The sequence below is a fragment of the Schistosoma mansoni genome, chromosome 1 (genome assembly GCF_000237925.1).
Source record: "Schistosoma mansoni strain Puerto Rico chromosome 1, complete genome".
In the NCBI taxonomy this organism is placed as follows: Eukaryota; Metazoa; Platyhelminthes; class Trematoda; order Strigeidida; family Schistosomatidae; genus Schistosoma; species Schistosoma mansoni.
In genome coordinates, this window is record NC_031495.1 from 7209085 (window position 1) to 7230944 (window position 21860).

General features: G+C 34.2%; 1 protein-coding gene and 1 non-coding gene across 2 annotated transcripts in view; one reads left to right on the forward strand and one right to left on the reverse strand.

The window, feature by feature from the left end:
* Positions 1 to 21860, forward strand: part of Smp_124100 (hypothetical protein) — a gene marked incomplete at both ends in the record, with an annotated part of 41251 nt that overhangs the window by 12001 nt on the left and 7390 nt on the right. The window contains 9 exons of the mRNA XM_018793119.1: positions 1267 to 1468; positions 2117 to 2181; positions 5711 to 6035; positions 6930 to 7270; positions 7828 to 8121; positions 9839 to 10072; positions 14928 to 15021; positions 16338 to 16425; positions 20110 to 20168. Coding sequence (XP_018647664.1) covers positions 1267 to 1468; positions 2117 to 2181; positions 5711 to 6035; positions 6930 to 7270; positions 7828 to 8121; positions 9839 to 10072; positions 14928 to 15021; positions 16338 to 16425; positions 20110 to 20168 — 1702 coding nt within the window. The remainder of the gene's footprint in view (positions 1 to 1266; positions 1469 to 2116; positions 2182 to 5710; positions 6036 to 6929; positions 7271 to 7827; positions 8122 to 9838; positions 10073 to 14927; positions 15022 to 16337; positions 16426 to 20109; positions 20169 to 21860) is intronic.
* Smp_tRNA_00401_Pseudo_TTG.1.1 lies at positions 13672 to 13738 on the reverse strand. The gene has a single exon. It is a non-coding gene (tRNA).

Here is a 21860-nt window from a genome sequence, read left to right on the forward strand (position 1 = left end):
GCTGTTAGTGTATTGTACTTTTACTACATAATTATTCTACTGATAAATATTCTCTAGTGCTTACACATTTCATATTCCGACTACTACTACTACTACTACTACTACTACTACTACTACTACTACTACTACTACTACTACTACTACTACTACTACTACTACTACTACTACTACTACTACTACTACTACTACTACTACTACTACTACTACTACTACTACTACTACTACTACTACTACTACTACTACTACTACTACTACTACTACTACTACTACTGCTACTACTACTACTACTAGTAGTACAGTATTGTGTGTCCTATTTTGTTGATTGGTTGGCTAGTTTATGTTTATCATATCCGATTATAATAAAATCATGGTTTGATTATTTATTAAAAGGTGTTTCTTTTCTCTGATTGTACTTACAATGATTGTGATATAATGTTTACACTTTAGTTTATATGAGTAGGAGAAAAAAAATTTCTGCTTTGATTGTCTTAAAGTATATTTGTTTAGGGGTTTTTATTGTTAAGAATAAAACAAAACTACATAATTTAGAAATGAATTAGATTTCTCAGTCAAGTTAGTTGACTGACTGTCTTTTTATCATTCAATATTATTATTGTGAATAACGTTTAATTTGAAGCGGCTGGTGAATAAATCAGTTTGTTTCTACGGGTCTTATTTTTCTTCCTTGCATCAACAAGGCGGTATTGTTCCATCGTAATGAGTAGCAGGTAGAAAGAAATATTTCGCAGTCTTAGCAAACAACTGTGTTAGTATTTAGCTTGTCATAATCTTAATAAATCTGTCATGTTTCGAGACATTTCAGTTATTCACGATTTTACTATTGTAAAGTGCAATTTTAATCATCGATTTTTAAATTAAATCAATTCATTCACTAAGTACTTGGTTATGAGCTACACCCTAAGTGTAAAGGTTAGTGACACTACTACCTGGTTGCCTAGACTAAAATAGGTGGAGCAAGGTTCGAACCCGGGACGCTGACTCCAATGAAATGCAATAAATTCTTGTCATATCAAAATCCTTGTAGCGTGCGATACTTGTACACTTTTCATAGCCAAAGAGTTATATTCATATGTTATTTTGGTTATTATGATTGTTCTAAGTTTCATCCGCAAATTCAAAAAATTAATCTCTGAGGCGAGATTTTCATTGAAAGGAATTAGTCTCCATATTTTTTTATACATTTAGTAACACTGAAAATATTTTCTAAAGATTTATTTCCTCTGTATGTTGTGATCTACATCTAAGAAACTTTCAATGTTTCATACTTCTAGATGTCGAATTGGATGCCAGCGCTTTAACGGCAGAGGCTCGTCGTCAATTAGCCAAATCAGCTGCTACATTTGGTTTGCATCCATCCGACTTTTTGCGCCTTTTGGATGCTGACCAACAATTGGAGGTTGAATTACGGTTAGCCAAAGCTTTAGAAGAGGAGAAATTGCAGTTATCTGTAAGTTTTCATGTCCTAAAGTGACCAATATGTGGAAGCCGAAAACAATGGAAATTACTGTTATCCTTCTCTGTATGAAGTGGTGGTTTATTCAACAAAACTGTTAACTTTTAACCTCTCAGTCGCAGGGTTGAACTTCAGTCCATATAATTTTATTTGCACAGTTGTGAATCTTCGTTAATCTTTATGCATAAAGTGTAGTTTAATACTTTATGCATAAAATTGTACTGTTTATTAAACTGTATAACTTTACAGCAGAGTGGACTTTATTCAATGTTAAATAATCCAAGTCTGATATAATGGTCGACATTCAATATCAAGGTGTATATTCAATCTTTATGAAAAAATAGTCCTCAGAGAATCAACGCTTTTTCAATGAGTTATTCCAACTGGGGAATTAGATAACACTATGTGTATACTGTATGCTTAAAAACGTTTTGGGAACCATAGGTGAAATACTCTCTTATTCATTCAATAAACCTTTCTAAAACTTAAGCATATGCTTCAGATGTGCGTAGAAGAGTCTCATTCGTATTTTACTGTTATATTGATACTCTATGTATGTCTAATCAAAGTTATTATATTACTGTAACAGCTAGGTTTATATACATGTATATAATTTTTCTTTCTTTGATTGTCTACATACAGGGTCGTAAATCTAGACGTTCTAGACGTTTATTAAGAGAACGTCGAGCTCAGGAGAAATTCCCCCGGTTACTGACCACAAAGTGCGTGAGTAACTAACTACCTGTACTTATGTAGATAAATGTCGAATGTAGATATATTCATTTTATTTATTCTATGCTAACAGAACTGATATTGGTCTGTCGAACAATGCATCATCTTGGCAAAATTCTAATATGTATTGTACATCAAAAAATTTAATGATTGGACAAGTTTGGGAATAATAAATCATTTTCATTCTACCTCCAAGGTGTATATAGTTGTACTTTATATTGATTAAATTAATGTCTTGAATTTTGAAGGTAACCAAATAACCTAAAGGTCTAAGTTTTATTATGTTTGATGAATGTGTAGTGATGCACGTTGTGATGCAGTGCAATGAAACATTGCATTTAATGTTCTACGCCTAGAGAAAATCAGTGGCATTTCAATTATTTCTTTAAAATATACTTAATATTATAAAGTACTTGACAGCATCAGCCCAGTTTTGTCGGTAAATACAGATTGGTGTCTCGTTTTTTTAGATCTTTGGGATAATCATAATACATAGTTGCAGACGTTGAATGAAACTATCAAAAAGCAGTCACAATGACTCAGTTGTATCCATTTTCTCTACCTTCCTTTAAAAATCTTGAACTCGGTTTCTTTTCATGCTTTTTATTCTTCGTTCTCACTCGTTCTTATTGAACTATATATTTAGTGTGTTCACCTTTTCATTCCATCTAATATTTTTCCCAATTATTCGCCTTTCATCTTGTTATTTTCCTCTTGTGATGATGTATGGTGTGATAAAACAAGTAGCTTATGATCTTTCTCAGCTAACAATCTGTATTGTTTATATGAGCTTGAATAATGTACTCGGGCATCTGAACTGAGATAGGTGGTTTTTATAAGGGATCACCCCCAAAATCTTCGGCTTAGATTTTTTCTCCGTATGTCAGTGGGAATACATTAGTGGATGCTATTTCATGGTAGCCAGTGACCAGTTTAGGTTCATATTCCATCCGTTCCCTTAGGATGCTAATGCTCATGGGCATCATTGGTTAGGACCCCTTTAGGTGGATGAACCCTCCTTGTCCACAAGGTACAACTCACTTGGACTTATATACAGCCATCTCAAGCTAGGCGTTTTGAGTGGATTTTCACATTACAGATTTTAGCATGTTGATATTTTAACTCTTTTCTGGTTCATCAATCGTAACATTGGCTTTAACTATATATGTATATGGAATAAGCTGTTGTGTAACTGTTTATCAAACTTGATACATAAATTAATCTTTTGATTTTTAGGCTTATCTATAATTTATTGGGCAGAACTCTGGTTATAAGAAATTAATCCATTATTCTTTGAATATTATTCTATTTCATAACTTGATGACTTAACTGAATTTGTTCTATGCTCATCAAATTCAATATAAAGATTATATTCACTTAAAGAATAGTTTGGGTTGAAATCATTAGTGTTTGATTGTTTCAGTGCAAATTTATTAGAGAATTAGCTAGTCGTAACTAGTTTAGACGGTTAGATAAGAATATCTTTCACAGCATAATGATAACAATTTCTCTAGTTGAAAGAAACAGATTATGCTTATCCAGCGGTTTAGAATCGGAAATTTTTACACTGTTTTAAATACAACTTAAACTGATAATCGATAACTTCATGGACTGATATTATATCTTTATCTGGTTACTCCTAGTCTTCTTTCAACACATTCCTGTTTGATAATCAGCATGGCGTGTAATTACTGACGTACCATTGAATTGTCTGTTGATAATAATATCCTTTTTTTCTACTTTGGTCATTGCACATATGTTCCAGACTCTACGTTGATTATGACTGGGCAGGATTAGTTTTTAATAAATTTTCATCTGAAATAGTCATTGTAGCCTTGGCTACAGATATTTATAACCAGTGTAATCATTATATATTATTTTTTTAATCCTGTCTTAGATTAATAGTTATTTTCAATTTATCATGGTTGTTAATTATATTCGTTGTTGTTTTTATATTTGGACGTGAAAAAAATAGGATTGGTCTTTTAAATGGACAACCAATATCCAGGTAAATATTTGTTTTGTTCTTTACAAAGCTTATACATTTATTTTATACTACTTAAATCAATATTTGAGACATATTAACTGAATTTTTGTTCTTATTCTGTAGGCAGTAGTTTGTTGATTAAGGCGTTCTACTTTCAGTTACTAAGTCTCAGGTTCGTACAGCGCTTCACCTTCGATTTAGTAACCGAGTAATATCTCTAGACTTCACACTTAGAATGTAGCTTTAAGCCAAGTACATAGATATGTGCCTGATAAATGAGTTACTAACGAATATGTTTAATGGAGCTTTGACTTAGTGTTAAGGCGTTCGATTTTCACCACTGATTGCAAGTTTGAATCCTGATACACTTACTAAAGTTTAGGCAGACGGATGGTATCATTAATTCTCACATAGTGTGACTCGCAGGCTGTATACACAGGTCTTTACTTGGTAAATAAGTTTTGTGATAACGAAAACAAATCTCTTCCAAGGAGTCACACTCATAGCCTAAAGACTTTATTACACATCAGTTTTTCCAAAAGTAGCTCTGACTCTGTCGGATAAATTCTCAGCGTCAGCCAACTAATGGCATGGTGGATTTCTTCGAAGGGTTGATTATATGTAATGGAACACTTGAATGAGTTATGCTGAATTTGAGCGTAGTTCACTGAGTAAGGAGAGCTAATCAATCAATGAGGCCGACAATTATCATCCAAGCTGTATTGAGAAGTTGGCAGACTTTTATTTATTCCAAGGCCACATGAATATGAATGCCACATCAAATGTACAGCACATTCGAAATGCTGACATTTTTAATGAATATACTAACATAGATTATTTAATAATGAAACAAACATTTGCTTAAACAATCATTAGCGTTAACAACGTCGCTGTCAATAAGATAATTATAACTATGCACAGTTTTTCACTAGTGAGTTGGATTCCAAAATCATTTTAGTTGTAATAAAGCATAATACTGACTTCAGGTATTTGCTTATGATGTGTAATCTTAATTTTGACCAACTGAAATTCATATGCATGAAAACTCTTGTTCATAAATGTAAGTGTACTCAAAAAGGCAAATATTTTACGTAAAAATTTCCTCTTATAAGTATTAAGTTCATTCAAAAACCACAACATAGAAATTTTCAATTGGGCTATTGTCCGCTCGTAACTGTTAGTTCCATCTAAAAATCATGACCATGTATCTCAGTGACAAAAAAAGGAAAATAAGTCTGTTAACTAGCTAACCTATGGTCAAGATGTTGTGAAAGATCATCATTGAGTCCTGGTATCTCCCTACTATATTCTATACTATATTACTGATAGACTGGAGGTGACCAAACCACGTGCCATATTTCGTTAAACCGCTCTTTGAAATGCTTTTTTCTCAACCGCTTTTATGCATATTTCGAAATGATCACACGAGCCTTAAATTGTATATCTCTTCCTTAGTATCTACTCTGTTTTTATATAATAACAGAGTCAAACTTTCAAATTTATATTCTTACTTCCAGAAGAACTGTGTACTTATCTGCTAGTTCGTCGGATTCTGGTGACTATCCATCAGATGTGGATGATCAAGATTTTTCAGGTATCGTTTACGGAAGTCCTACTTCAAAAGCAGCCACTATTCGTGCTCAGAGAGCTCGTGCTAAACCAATTCTTTCAAATGCTCGTGGACCTGCTATTCTTATTGGTGGGATGACATCGATAAGTTTATGTCGTCGGAACAATAAACAATCAGGTCACAGTATTAGTTCAAAAGGTCGTTCAAAATCTGGCCGTACTTCAAGTAGCAGCGGAGAAAGCATCCGAGGCCACCGTTCCAGTTCATCTGATGTATGTCTAGTGATGTATTTTTTCTTACCTGAAAGCAATTTCTTTTCTCAACCTATAAATAATAAGTTTGAATGTAGTCACCAACTAAGTTTTGTAGCTACTTATTAAAATCTTTTAACTAATCATGCTACTACTGAAGATAAAACTGGCTAAAATAACGACTCGATTTCTTAAGTCCACTGGTCAATAGTCGGAATAAAGTTTAACTACTGGATGATACAGATTTGAATCTTACGACGTAGTTTAAAAGCTAATATATATACCTTTAAAGAAGCTGGTCAAATGGAAAATTGTCTTTAATTGAAGTAAACTCACTGGTCATCAGATGATGATGACCTAGCAAGTTTATATTACTGTACATTTATTTTAATCATCAGAATCATATTGAGTTAAGCTGACTATATTCATTACTGTTAGTTTTAGAACCGTGATTATTGTTTAGATATGTAAGTATTCATTCTACTTTGTCTTGAAGTCCCATTCGGTTATAATATACGCTTCCTCTATAGTATACCAAATTCATTATGCAAACGAAAGAACTGAAATGTGTAGGGTGTTTTAATTACCAAACCAAATGAGTTAGCGCACCAAGTCATTGGTTTATAGATACAGTTATCCTTCTAATCCAGGCAATTATATGTATTCTGAAACCCTAACTAGGTAGTACACAACCTATGGCATGGCCCGGTTAAACTTTTATACCTGTCATCTGACCTTAAACTGGCTTGTAATATTTCTGTTTGCCTAGCCGATTACTTTCTTCTGGAGTTTTCCTCTATTCGCCTTCATTTGTACTAGAGGAACATCGTATTCTTTATCCCATAGGTTGTACATGATAAGCTGAATCTCAGTATACCAATGTTATAAATGTCGTATTTGCTCTCCATTTTTTAGCGATCTTACTCTAAACGAGGGTCACGTAGTGGATTTCGTCGCCCTAAACACTCTCGTGTAGAATACATTACTACATTTGGTGATAACGAAGACAATGCTGATGATAAACGAAATAATAATGGGAGTTCACGACTTAGTTCAAATAAACAAACATCACTATTTGATCGAAATGGAGGTGGATTGTCTGGTTCATTTGATTCTAAACCTCCTGGATCAGCTGCATCTGCTGTCGCGGCTTCTGTTGTTTCCAAGCTACTCAGTTCAACATCAGTAGTCAAGGGTAAAAGTAGTTTTGTCAGTGCATCTGGTTCAAAATCCACAAGAACTGAATCTCACATACGGTAAACTTATTGTTGTCCATAGATGAAGTTTGCTGTAGGGTAGTTTTTTATTTATCAATAATGATTATGTTACTATCTTGTTGTTAGACCAATGTAAAGACTCAAGTACTTATCACTCAGAAAGTGCAACCCATAAATGAAAGAAAAGAAAAAGGACTTACCATTGGCTCTTTTTGAGCCACATTTAACAAAAACCACTTAATCTTGAGGACGTCGAGTGAGAATTCATGATGAACTGTAATAGTTGTCTACGCTATGTTAGATATCATTTATACTGGAGCACCATGCCATATACTGACTATCCACTTTTTCCACAAAGTATCGAAGTCAACAGTAAATGCGCAATGTAGGAGCCATTGAGATGAAATTCATAAAGCATGACTAAGCCATTGATGTCTGTTTCAAAATAGCTGGATTAATTGAATTATCATTATTGTGCTCCAATACACTATTGAACCTCAAATTGTTAATAATAGACCTTTTTCAAACAAGTAAATGATCTCAGTCGTTTCATAGTCGAGTTTACGTTATGTGATTCATATTATATCTTTTTTCAGGTCCTCTCCTAGTTTTAGTGATCGAAGAAGACCCCTGCAATCTAGAAGCCGCTACCGCCGTTCCACCTCTCGATCTAGTAGTCGGCGATCACACAGTTCTCGTGGTAGCAGAAACCGTAGGAGATATCATAGCCGAACGCGGAATAGTAACAGTAGCAGAAGTTATCGTAGTTCTTACCGGAGGTACAAACGTAGTCCAAACCGATACCGCTCAAGGCACAGATCCTCTTCATCAAGAAGATCGTGCTCTGATTCTAGTACTTCAACTGACAATCGAAAGTCTAACTATGATCGGTTAGTTTACCCCTTTTTGATTGTTACATTATAAAAGTTTTTTCAGTTCATAATCCTTATCAACTTTTGTTTTACGTCTCTTAAGTCTGGTGTTCGAATAATCTTATTTGTTCACAACTCCTTAAATGGTGTTTGACGGCTTTAACTGTCAACTTTTTAATATATATGTACTAACTATACAGTTTAAATCATAACCATATAATTCATAAGTCAAAGGACAGTTACGTTATAAGGTGTTGTGGGGATTGTTGAATATGAAGTTTCACACCATCGACTGGTTGTGGGTTCGTAAATTCACAATTCTGAGGAGCTTCATACTCAGACGACGGGACATTTGTCCAGTTCTTCCTGGTTTTCAGTAGTTGTCTAACATAGTTTTGTTCCTTATGTGAAGCTTCGAAGGACGATTATGTATTTGCTAGCACTATTTTCTTGTTCTGTGGAGTGACTGAAGGAGTAATGTTGAGATTAGACATATAGTGTACGCAGCAAATTGGTTGATGATATCGTAAATAATCGTTGACTGAGGTTGTTGGTATGTGTTAAGTATGCCTAACAATCCCCTACCTCTACGAGTGATGTTTGGTACTTCAGAATTACGCTAAAAAAAGCTATCGGTGACGAAACCAAGATATGGTGTCAGTCCACAGAGTCACTGACTGTTGGTTTGAGCCATGTGGGTAGGTACAAACTTCCTAGTTGGAGTCTGATTGATAACAACGATCAATTAGTGGAGTATATTATCATACATACCTTTTGATCTAGTCTTTTCGGTGCATATTTCTAAGTTTTAGTGTTTTTTTAATGGAATTTTCTACATCATCTCGACTTTCTTTATAATATTTGATGTTGTTGTGCTAATGTGGTATGGGAATTTGATCCAAGACAAATCTTTTCCAGGCCTTATACTTATTATAAATATTATTTGTTATGATTGATAAAAAATTCTATAAACATTAACTTGATAACTTGAATTTATATCAATCATCTACTTATTGTTAATTAAGAATGACTTAAATAGATTCAAATCATCAGTATAAGGTTGTGAAAATTGTTAGATTTCATTGAAATAATGAATCGGTCTAAGTTAGACAACTCGTGTTTCCTAAGAGATTGGGAGAGTGAGATATATATATTTAGTATCAGTCTATGTGATATACTCAATACAAACCTCCAAATACAGTTATTTACTACTGTTGCTATTATTTCTTTACAAAATGGCATGAATATATCCACTCTTTATCTTCCAAATTCTCAGAACTATTGTTTTATTTTTACGATTTTCATCACCGATCTTAGTTAAAATAGACCACTGACAGCTAGGAAGCACTGAACACATTTCATCCTTGTATTGGTGAGACGCATCTGTGTGTGCATCCACGACCCCTCTGGACTTCGAACCCTAGGACCTTCAGATTTCGCTATGAACACTTAACCTTTAGGTTGCCAACTTTGATTCAATAGTATATCTGACTAACCTCAATCAATCCACAATATTGCATAAAGATCTTCCCACGCCATCCGTAGGTAGGTTTCTCATGCCTAATATGGTTGAACTACGCTGGTCACAGCTCACAAGAACTCGAGGTTATTAGACCACTCGAGATAAGTTACTTTGAACTTACGTTTATTTCACGATCTATACCTTACAACAACAAAATCTAATCGTCATTTCAATTTTACCTCATCTTTATTTGTCTTTACTCTGTTTTGGTAGGGTTAGTTCAAATCCGTCTACTAGATCCTTCAATCAAAATCCACTATGTGAACAAAACGCCGTTATTCAACCAAACGTTCAAAAACAACCTTCACCTCCAGTACGCAAACGATATTATCGTCCTGAGTTAGAATCTGCCGATGAATTTGAATTATCAGACGAGGAACAAAGTGATACTAAAAAAGAATCATCAAAGTCTTCAGATGGAAATTCTGGAAAGCAGTTAACCTCAAGGTAATTTTAACTAGTGGATATATTTATGTATATGGCGCTGTTGCTCAATAGTAAAAATGTTTGACTTTTAGCCACTAAGTTGCAGTTAATATAGACTAGATGAATTATGACTTGCAGTGGAATCCAAGACTCGCGTTCCGTCTTATTCGGGACTCGTAAGCTGGATGTACCTGCATTCCTAAGTTGATGTTCATTCAAGTACTCGAACCCAGCGCTTCATGCGCTGCCATTTTTTCCAGTTAACCACTCACTTGTTCAACGCATTTGAATCTTAATCTAATTTGGAATACTTTGTGTTATCCCGTTGTTTACATTTTGACTGAAATTTGGTCAGTCTTGGTTGGGATATGTGGATCCTGCGCAGATTGCCTCGATGTTGCCAGTGCTAGCCAATTTCGTTCATTCTACATAAATTTGAGTCATAATGGTTATATTGAGGTAGTCCATATCGAATGCACATATACCAACTGAGACTAATCTGATTTCAGTCGGAATATCAACAACGGGATAATCTCAGACCATTCCGAATTGAATTAAATTGCAAGTTCAAAAGCCCACTCCACCTACTTCGGTCCAAGAAACCAGATAGCACCATTAGCCTTCATATTTAAAGTATGGCTCAAAACCAGTAAAACCAATCTGCACACCTGGTAAATGAGTTGATAAAAAAGATTCCAATGTATTAGAATTTACTAAGATGCCAAATTTTTGAACAATATATATTTAACTGGTAGGCGATTATAGTAATGCTTAGTTTTACCTAAATCTGATTGTTGACTTATAGAACAAGTAATCAAGTTGAATTCCCAATTTTTTCCAATCGATAAGTTACATTTGTGTAAATGACATTATTGATCAGAAAAAAAGTACAGATTAATTTCAGTTATTGTTTTCAGGTGAAGACTAGTCGGTTGGCATTAGCACTATTATCATGAACAAAGATTAGGGGTGTTGAATGGTGAGTCAGAATCGATCGAATCGGCGCAGATCCACCTACTTCGTCGTTCCTTAGCTATTCAGTTTTAAAATTATATCTTTGTTCCACAAACTATTTCTTTCTTAGGTCATGTTGTACGTTCATACTACTTTTTATTACTACTACTATTTCTAGTGACTAGTCATCCATTTCGACTATTTTATATCACTATTCTAATGAATTTCGACAACTTGAGCCGAAGCACGTATGTGCTAGCTTCTTAGTCTGTTCTGACCGAATGATTGTTTCCCATGCAAAGTATTTTAGCTAAAGTATGTATACTACTTATGAGTAGTTCGATTATTCAACCAACAAACGTCATGCAATCGTCTGTTGAGCTAGTCGGTGTTCTCAGTTCATCTATCTACTTATAGATAAATCCCTTAATAGTTCAATAGGTTTTGTTTTTGCGAAAATAGGTTCCGTATAAAAAATTTTCATAGCTAATTTACTCAAGAAATTGAGAGGGAATATCACACAAACCATATATGATTAACATCCCTTCAATGAAGCCATATGTTTCCTACGTATAATCTGAAAAAATGTGTTTTGAGGAAATCTCGGTAGTGTTCTTGATGCTTATTATGTTCCCTGGATCAAATAGGTTGCATGAGATCCAGTTTTTGACTATACTAACGGTCTATGGAAAATATTAACTGTGGCTAACAGTAAAATCTAGGACGTACGTCTCGTCCTTTTTTGAACTTCTCAACTGGATATACCTACATCCTAGTATTGATGTCCAATCTGTATTTGTAATAGTTTGGATTATCATTTTGTTGATAGGTTGTTTTACAACAACAGTGTTGTCATTGTTGAATTGGGCACTTTCCGTGAGTTTCCTGAATTAACATCATAGTTTTGAAGATTTGTCAACGTCAACTTGTCACGTCAATTTTTTGAAATAAATTATTTTTTTTAAATATGTCATTTTTGAAGAAAAGTAACACAACAGTCATAATGTTTAGTATGTTCTAAAAGGCGGAATTTTAAACATTTCTTATGGAACTTATTGATATCTGATCTAATTCGAACACATTATTTACGAAATCGTCTCTGTTCAATCATCTGTTTCCAGCTTGACCACAGTCTCACTAAATACAAATGCGTTAGCAATTAATTTATTGACGAAAATCTAAACTTTTTTCTTTGGGTCAAATAACTATTAAATTAACATTCGCGTTAGACTCTCAAACTTTCAAACTACCTCAGTAAATTATTTGTATTACGTAACTACGAAAATCCTACATTTTAAGAAATCACCACTGCTAATAAACAATTCTTCCCACCAAATAATCTTACAAAATCTTCATTGTATTGTGGTTTTACGACCGAAATCCAAATATTTCCGTCTAAACGTAGAAAATGATTCAACAAAACGAAAATTAATTTGCTTAAGCCAAACCACTGCTTCTTTATAGGGCACGAAGATTCGTTGCGTCACTTACAGTCAACAATTATATCAAAACACTACTTTTATACGTAATGTTTATACATGAATTCGACACCACATACTAATTAATCATATCAAAATATACGTCAACGATGCTCCTCTGACGGTATATAGCCGGAAGTTTCTCTGATGCAAAATAACGTACTAGATAGTAAAAAAGGTAGTTACTAAATTCAGTTATTAAATACCTGACAACCAATAGAACGGGATCGAAATTTCGTCAGTGAGATTCGAATCAGGTAGTGAATATTTCCATCAGATGGCCAAGGAACATCAACAGACAATTGCTCCACACTGTAACCTTGATTTTTGTTGAAGAAGAAGCTATTGTCAGTGGTTCGACATCACAAATTAAAAAACTGTATATTAAATGCAAATCTTAATTAAAGTTAACTAGTAAAGATTTATTCAAGGAAGACTGAGAAATGTTAAAACATGGTTGGATAATAGTTTACGTGTATCGAAAAATGAAGGACAGAAATTCATTAAAAAGAATCGCACCACTCAAAAAAACACTTTGAAGGAATTTACAGGGCATCCATTCTGTTACATACGGTACACTAGGATCCTTAAAGAGTTATTCTTATATGTCAATCAGTTGATACGCGATTCTAGTGTTTTCATGTGTTTTTAACGATCCCTTAAGTTTATTTAATTTTCTTTGTTCATATTTTACGAGTTTACATAATTACAAGTTATAGATGATTGTGTACTTGCTCAATTAGACTTAATTCTGATCGATAAGATTTACTTAAAATAAACTGCCTACAACAGACAATATAATTGTTCATACGTATGAAGCGACCAATTGTTTGTAGCATATTCTTTATTGATTGTGGAAAAATTCTATTTTTGGCAATTGGATAGTGTTAAATTATGTCTATGAAGTAGAAGTGCGTTGTAGACGTTTCGATGTAAGCGATAATAGCTAAACTCTCGTTTTTGTTCGTTCAGTATTGTTATTGAACACACAAAATATGAGGATTAGAGTGTCTTGACTTTTTTCAAAGTAAAAATCGACTTTTGTTTCAGCTAAATGAACTTCATACTTCTCATGAAATATATAAGTCAGAAGCAAAGATGGATAGTGGCTAGCAGTGGAATCCAGGTCGCACGTTTTGTCCTATTCGGAACTCGTCATCTGGATATACCTGCATCTCAGAGTTGATGTTCACTGTGGGACTCGAACCCAGTACCATTCGCTTCAAACGCCATCGCATTATCCACTCGGCTACTGAGTCCTGATAGCCACTTGCTTGCCACTATCCACCTTTGCTTATCATGCTTGTGAATTTAGGCTATATCGAGGCAATACGCACAGTATGCACATATGCCAATTAGAGACTGATCAGTTGCAGTCCTAAAACATCAATGGGAAGATTGAAACAAACAATACTAATTAAATATAAGTTAGAAGCCTTTTCTCCTTATTCACCTTCCTATTATCTGAATTTCGTTATTTCAGAGTTGTTTTTTCATCGTATTTATTCATAGTTATCATTACCAAAGTTGGACTTGGTACTTTCAAATGGATTGAGTATTGGATAGATTATTAATAATAAAAAGAATTATATGTATGTAGTATGACAATGAGTAGAAAATTGAATTTGTAATTTTTCATGATTTACTGTATTCACTTCTGAGAATAAACAAACAAATAAGGAATTTTTTAGTACAAGAAAACAAGTCATCAAAATGGGTTAGAATACTTCATTGTCACTTCATTTTGTTCAAAGTAATTCTATGGGAGAAATCATCGAATGTATTTGTGTATATGTTAGTGGGTGTGAAGAGCTAGAGCTGAATTTGTTTGTGTTAATTTTGTACTACGTAAGTAGAATTCAATATGGTAACTGGGATAAACAATCCATAGTCAATGGGTGGTAAAGCTTTCTTTTCTATTCAGAGCAGTAGGACTTAGAAAGCTTCAGCTACTCGCTTTTCTTTATATTTGGAAAATTGTTTTTATATTTTTATCATCGATTTGATGGTTGTTAAAAGTTGGATGCGTTGGTATTGTTGAATTGATTCAGAGTTTTTAGGTTCTTTGGGATTATTAGCAAAGTATGTATTGTCTGTAGCTTAGATACCTTTTGATTCGAATCAGAAATTTAATTTTCTACTCATTGGGATATTACCAGTGTTTATTAGTAGTATATTACGTTTGATCAGTGTTAAAGAAGTTATTTTTCACTTATGTACACAATAACATTTTAAGAATTTTTAATTGTTAGGTGTGTGTTGTAGAAATAGTAGATAACATAGACCTATGTATTAGTCACAGGTAATTTATTGAACCTCTGTGTAGTCATTCATTTCACGGTTATATACTATGTTTCTAAGTTTAACTCTTCGAACAGTGTTGTTGACTATCTTAAAAAACTCACGATTTTTCTCATATTTTTGTTTTCATCTTTTTTAAACAGGAGGTCGGATTCAAATTCCTATGGAAATTTCGCGGGTAAGATGACGTCTCAACAGTTGGTCACGGGTGGTCCTAGTCCAAGCCACGATTTAAAAGTCAGTTAATTTTCATCACTTCGCACCCATCCAACTTTCTAACGTTCTGACTTACCTGAACCTCGTGGGATGGTTTTCTGTGGATACCCATATGCAGTATAATTTTCCAGTATATTGCGATCCAATGATTTTAATGGTTGAAACACTTGGCTTTCAGCCAGCAGGTTACATATTCGGATATCCATCGGCTTAATTCGGTTTAGATAATCGAGTAGTATTAATAGATTTCATTAGAACAGTATGACTCAAAGCCGAATACATGAACCTATATGTGGCAGATAAGTTGCCGATATATTGGAATATGAGCAACACTACTCTGAATAGTATTTATCTGAGTAGATTAGCATATTTTCATGATTTATTCTCCACTTAAATACATTTTACAGACAAGCTTAGTTCACTATCACAAAGCATTGATTGTAGGATTATTCTACTGAATAGAATCATATTTGATAGGTCAAAACATTATTTCTAACAGAACATATCATGTAGTATGTTCCAGTGTAAACTACTATGCCAAATGCTTTTTCTTGTTTTGCTAAGATGAATAGTTCATTGGAGTCAGTTAACTATGTGGATCGAGAAAGGTTAACAGTACATTTGTGTATGCAAATCAGGAATCCTAATGCGTTCATTGATGATATATGAGGTTTTAAATCTTCGTCGGCTAAGAGGGTTGGGATGTGTTAAGTATGCCTAATCATACGAACTTCCTGGTTGGAGTCTGATTGATAACAGCGATCAATTAGTGGTTTATATCTTCATACATACCTTTCGATCTAGTCTTTTCGGTGCATATTTATAAGGTTCAGTGTTTCTTTTTATGAAATTTTCTACATCATCTCGACTTTCTTTATAATATTTGATGTTGTTGTGCTAATGTGGTATGGGAATTTGATCCAAGACATTTTTCCATGCCCTGTAGTGATGGTAACTGTCTGTGTCATTAAAACTGGAATAACTCAAAATCCCTAAAACAGTTCAAAAATATTCTGTCTTATACCACAAGGTTCTGTGATTTATTAAAACTAATCTATTTTTAGTATGCTATGTTTGTAGATTCCAATCATCTCTTCGTATTTTTAAATAAATATTAATCACAATTAAGTATGCTACCTTTAACGATATTCCATGCATAAAGAGCTAAAGATTACTATTTTTAGTGGTAGCTTATCGTATCTGTTCATCCAAGCAATATAATGTGATTTCTTGCTAAAATTCTCTTTGCAAAGAAACTGAACTTTTATGTAATGCTTTGCTTTTTCTCTCTTTCTTACCTTATTTGTTGTTTCAATCTTCCATTGACTTTTCTTTAGACTCCTGGAGTTGTTGGTTCGGCAGTCCGTTCTCTTATGCCACAAGAATTATTGAAACGTCGTGTTCAGTCTCAGCTAACTAAAGCCTGTAAGTTGGCGTACTTTCTTATGTGATTTATGATAATGAGTTATTTAAGATTTTGAATGGCTAAAGCTTATGCGATGTCAAATAGATTAAGGCATTAAGTCCTTTGGAATCTTATTTTGCTTCCTTAATGTGTTGGTCAGGTTTGCCATGTCATGATCACTCAGTTGAGATATTTTGAGCGAAACATTTATTCTTTCAGTTCCTACCATGCCAGTTAATTCAGGAGAAAATCTTTAAGACTAGAAGCAGTAACTTAGGATTCTATGGCGAAGTTGTACTGGTGACTGTGCAAAGGTGTGTAAACAAATTTTTCCTTCAGACAACCAGCTTCTGCATCTATGTTGCCCCCAAACAATGAAGGAAAGAAATTAGAAATAATCGGATCTGAAAATGAAAAACCTCACCTCCCTCCACGAATTTTTATTTTTAGTAGAAGATCGTATGTGACCAGCTTCACACGATTGTCTCAGCCTCTATGAACACGTTACATTTAGTTATTTCTTCATCTCATACTGACGAGTTTATGTCTCTATGCATGTTGTTTCGGTAAATTCGCGTTCTGCACTTGTTCAACTTTTCCCTATACATCGTATGTTTACATGTTTATTTGTGGACCGATGAGTTCAGTGTTTAAGGCGTTCGACTTTCAGCCACTAAATTCCAAGTTCGAACTTCATTCCACCTACTTCAGTTTGGACAACTGGTTAGTATCATTAGGCCTCACACTCGAGGTGTGGCTCATACCCAAGCACTTGGCGAACGAGTTAATCTGTATAAGTAAATAAAATTATCTGTCTATCAATAAATTGTGTGAGAGAGGTTGTGTAAAATATGACTTGTCTCTGTTATTTTCTATATTTTATCTTGCCTCACTTAGTTGAGCTTTCTGTTTATTTCTAATATTTGTTAATATCACAAACCAACCTAAGTTAGACGTCTATTGAAAGCTAGAAAGCACTGGACATCTGTTTCGTCCTTATGTGGGACTCCTCGGCAGTGCGCGTCCACGACCGAAACAAAGGCCGTCCGATTTTTTTTGTGAATACTTGACTTTCAGGCCATTAACCAGCATCCAACAGTCTACATGTCCAACTTCAAATGGTTTGATGTATTGCTCAACTATTTTCAGTGTTTAGTAGGAAACGATCTCACACCCGACGCATCTGAACTTTATTGGTCACGGCTTCTTACTGAATTTTCAGAATCGCTTGTTGAAACTAATCACTGGTGAATGCATGTTAAATATCAGTGTAGAGGTTTGTGAATATTACTGATATCACAAATCGACCCAAGTCGTGGGCGTGCATTGCTGGAGAGTCCCATACTAAGACGAAACAAACTGTTCAGTACTTCATAATTTTCAACAAATGTCTAACCTAGGTCAATTCAATAATATTCACAAACCTCTTCACTGAATATTATCACTAATTTTTTTTATCTTATGATGATTTCTTGATGGTTCTTTCTGCTGTCTAATTAATCTTTATCATAATAATTAGTAACAGATATTTTTATGTTAGTATTCAAATTTATGTATCTAAATTTTGAGTAGGTCTAGAGGTTAAATTCATTGAAATTGACCTTTGTATAAGACATTAAAGATAATAATATTTTATTGTTCTAAATGAAATAGATTTTTTTTCTATACAGAATGAAAACACATTTCGTTACATTATTCCGTTATTTTATCTGTTAAATTTAATGGCTATTTATTTGACTAAGTTTTCATGTGTTTACATCTTTTCAATTGTTAGGATTTAATAATTATGTGTGCATGTTTACGTTTGTGTGTAACATTGATGCGATTTGCCTATTATGATATAACACATATCTTATGATGGTCAGTACTTACTTACGCCTGTTACCCCTCGTGGAGGAGCATAGGCCACCCACCAGCATTCTCCATTCAACTCTGTCCCGGGCAGTCCTTTTCAGTTAACATTCATCCTTTTCATATCTGCTTCTATTTCCCGGCGTAACGTGTTTTTTGGCCTTCCTCTTTTCCGCTTCCCTTCAGGTTTCCAAGTTAGGGATTGCCTTGTAATGCACATTGGTGATTTCCTTAATGTATGTCCTATCCACTTCCAACGTCTTTTCCTAATTTCTTCTTCAGCTGGAAGCTGGTTTGTCCTCTCCCATAAAACGCTGTTGCTGATAGTATCCGGTCAGTGAATGTTGAGTATTTTGCGTAAACGTCTGTTTATAAATACTTGTATCTTCTTGACGATGGATGTAGTTGTTCTCCACCTTTCAGCTCCGTACAGTAGGACTGTCTTGACGTTCGTATTGACAATTGTTTTGAGTTCCATATGTTCTTCAGTTGTAGAAATTCTGCTATTGCTTTTCCAATCCTTGCCTTTACATCTGCATCCGATCCTCCTTGTTTATCAACTATGCTTCCTGTCGAGATCAGTGTGTAAGCATAAAACTTACTTGATAGAATATATTCTTGTAGTATAGTGAATGGATGTACAGTCCATGTGTTAAGTATTTAATTGTGAGAATCATTGGGCCAATAGTTCCCAACCCAACATCCATTTGTGCTGTTGTGTCGAAAAGCAAGTGTGTTTTAAATCCTTTACATTTTTATTACAGATGGTTTGTGGAGTTTGTTAGGTTTCATACTATACATCACGAACTAATTTTAGAAAAATGTTTAAAGCCAGCGAGCACTTGATAGCTGTTTCGTCTTAGTATGCGGGACTCACTGGGGATCGAACTCAGGATATTCATGTTCGATACCCAGTTAGCTCGTAAAAGTTCACTTTCGAGCAGTCCTTCATACTAAGATGAAATGGCTGCCAAGCCCTTTCTAGTTTGTAACTGGTTTCTAAGGTTTTTTGTTTTTTTTGCTGCTTTAAATATAATCTCTATCGATGATTCAAATATTTTTGTGGTGAATGAGAACACGGGTGGGACAATCGAATGTATTTAAGAACAAATTACAGACTATCTCACTTAATTCTGATAATCATACAGCAAACAGTTAATTTGCAAAATAACAACCAATTGTCTCAATCTTCACTGTTCCTTCTGTAAATATCCATCCATCTTCTCTAATTTCATTGTTTGTGCATTTTCCTACCATCTGCGCTTCATTTCAGTTCTTTCCTTATCGGTATTCTGCCAGAATACGTTCTATGTCTAACCATCACCAAATACTACTTATATGGATATAAGTAGATCACACCACAATGTTACTATTTGTAGCATATGTATTTATAAGTGGAAGTTTTAGAAATCAGTCATTTATCGCCTTTTTATTTTACTGAATATTTTAGTATATTGTGTTCTCGTATTTTACTCACTAGTATCTCTTTCCTTCCTGGATCCCCAACTATCTTTTGCTTTCTAATTTCAAAATTCTCTTATATGCATTTACTTAGTTTAATTTGTATCTACACATCACTGACTTACGTTTATTGCAGTAGTGTTTAGTGTTTTAAGTAGTCGGATATCAAAGAAAAGGTCTTTGTTTAGTAATTCACTTCATCTACATCGGTTTCACTGCATACCCTTTCTAGAGACAATTAAACCAGTGTTAAGCAAAATGCATAACTTTGTACTCCATAATGATTGCTTACATTTCGCTCTAATCTCATGTACTACCTTACATTTTTAATTTTAAATCTACTAAGTATTATTTTGTCTAAACTATTATCATATTTTATTTCAATATTTCAGTCAATGCTGACAAAAAAGCCGAATTAGAAAAACAAATTCAATTGGAACGAGAACGTCAGGTAAATGTTGCGTTTACAACTGATTGATCACTCATAAGAGTGAGCCTAGTGTTATGCATGTCTAGTCCCTTAGCATTGGTCAAATTCTATCGGTCAGCAGGTTGTAATGTGGTCATTACACTAGTCTAAGTGATTCGACATCGTGTGAACTATAGTACTGATGTTATGTGGTTGGAGGTAGTAGGTAGAAAACCTTACTTAAGTTTCGTGCTAGTTGGCACTTGTCAACAAAGAGTTCTTGTTATCTTTAGGGAATTGATGCTCCCTTACGGACTCAAACCCTGATCATCTAGCTCCATCATTCGAGACGTTACCGCTGAGCTATTTGGATCGTGGTAACGGCCAGGGTTTGAGTTCACCATGTAGCATAAGTTCCCTTACGATTACAGGTACGCTTTGCTTATGGGTTCCAAGTAGCACAAAACTTAAGTCTAGGGTTTCCTATCTACTACCACAATTCGTCTAAGAAATTTTGCATTTTTAGACTTTTTTCACTATCAGTTTCACTGCGATATATATATATATATATATCATTGTGTTTACAGTTGAAATATTTGCGATGAAATCTTGTTGTCGATAAAATCATCACATTCAAGTAAACTTTCAGCTCACTAGTGTTTCAATATGTATCCAAATCTCACCTTATTCAGTTTGATTAGAACAGTTTCATAAACTTGTTCTATATAGCATTAAACAGTATAGTTGTACATTATAAAGGATGAGTATTCCAGATCGCTCTCATTTTTCTCTACTGTTAATTCTAATAACTTCGAACTATGTAATATTCAACTATGAATCATATTGTTTTATGTGCAAAATAATACCACGATCTGGTCCCGTATTTTTCCGCTAGTAGGCATAGTGTTTACATGTATGACAGTTTCAAAAATATTATGCCATTATAACTGACTGGCGGGGGTGTTGTTTACGAAATTGAGAGGACAAAAAGCGAATGTTCGGTACTTTAACCGGGTTAGTGGACACGGAAAGTCCACCTAGGAGAGTTGGAAAACCCTCATTCCAAACCAATGGTGCACATGGACTCCAGTATCCTGAAGGAACAAATGGTGTATGAATCAATCGTTGGTCACTGGATACCATGGGGCTGCATCACCTCACGATGCTCCACTGCCTTGTGTATCAGACCTTTATGTCAAAGACTCCGGGTGTGGCCCCCTAAGAAAGGCACCTGAGCAGTATCACAGCCCTCACACAAATCAAGTGATTTGTGTGGCACATATATATCTGGTGCCTCTTTGTACCAATCTTTATGTGTTTAAATAAATAAATAATAAACTGATTAAAAAGTTTTTTAACTTCCTCATCGTTATAAACAGATTTAGCATTCATATCAATCAATTATTTGTTAGTTAAAGCTATTTGTTTTTAACTGATAGATTGTTCGTTTGAACTTCACTACATCTAATCTGGTTTTTTGTAGCCGAAAAGTATCAATAACTCTCATATAGAAAGTAATACATATCCACAACCATCCTCCACTTTGATGCAATTTTGTCTGGGTTATGAATAAGTTGAAAGAAAGCTAACCGTAACGAAGTCGAGATATGACATCAGTTGATGAAGTCATCGGATGTTAGAATGAGCCATATTGTCATACATGATAATACCGATCAGTAGTACCAGATATTAGGTTGTCAGGATTAAAAAAGCACATATAGTATGAAGGAAGAA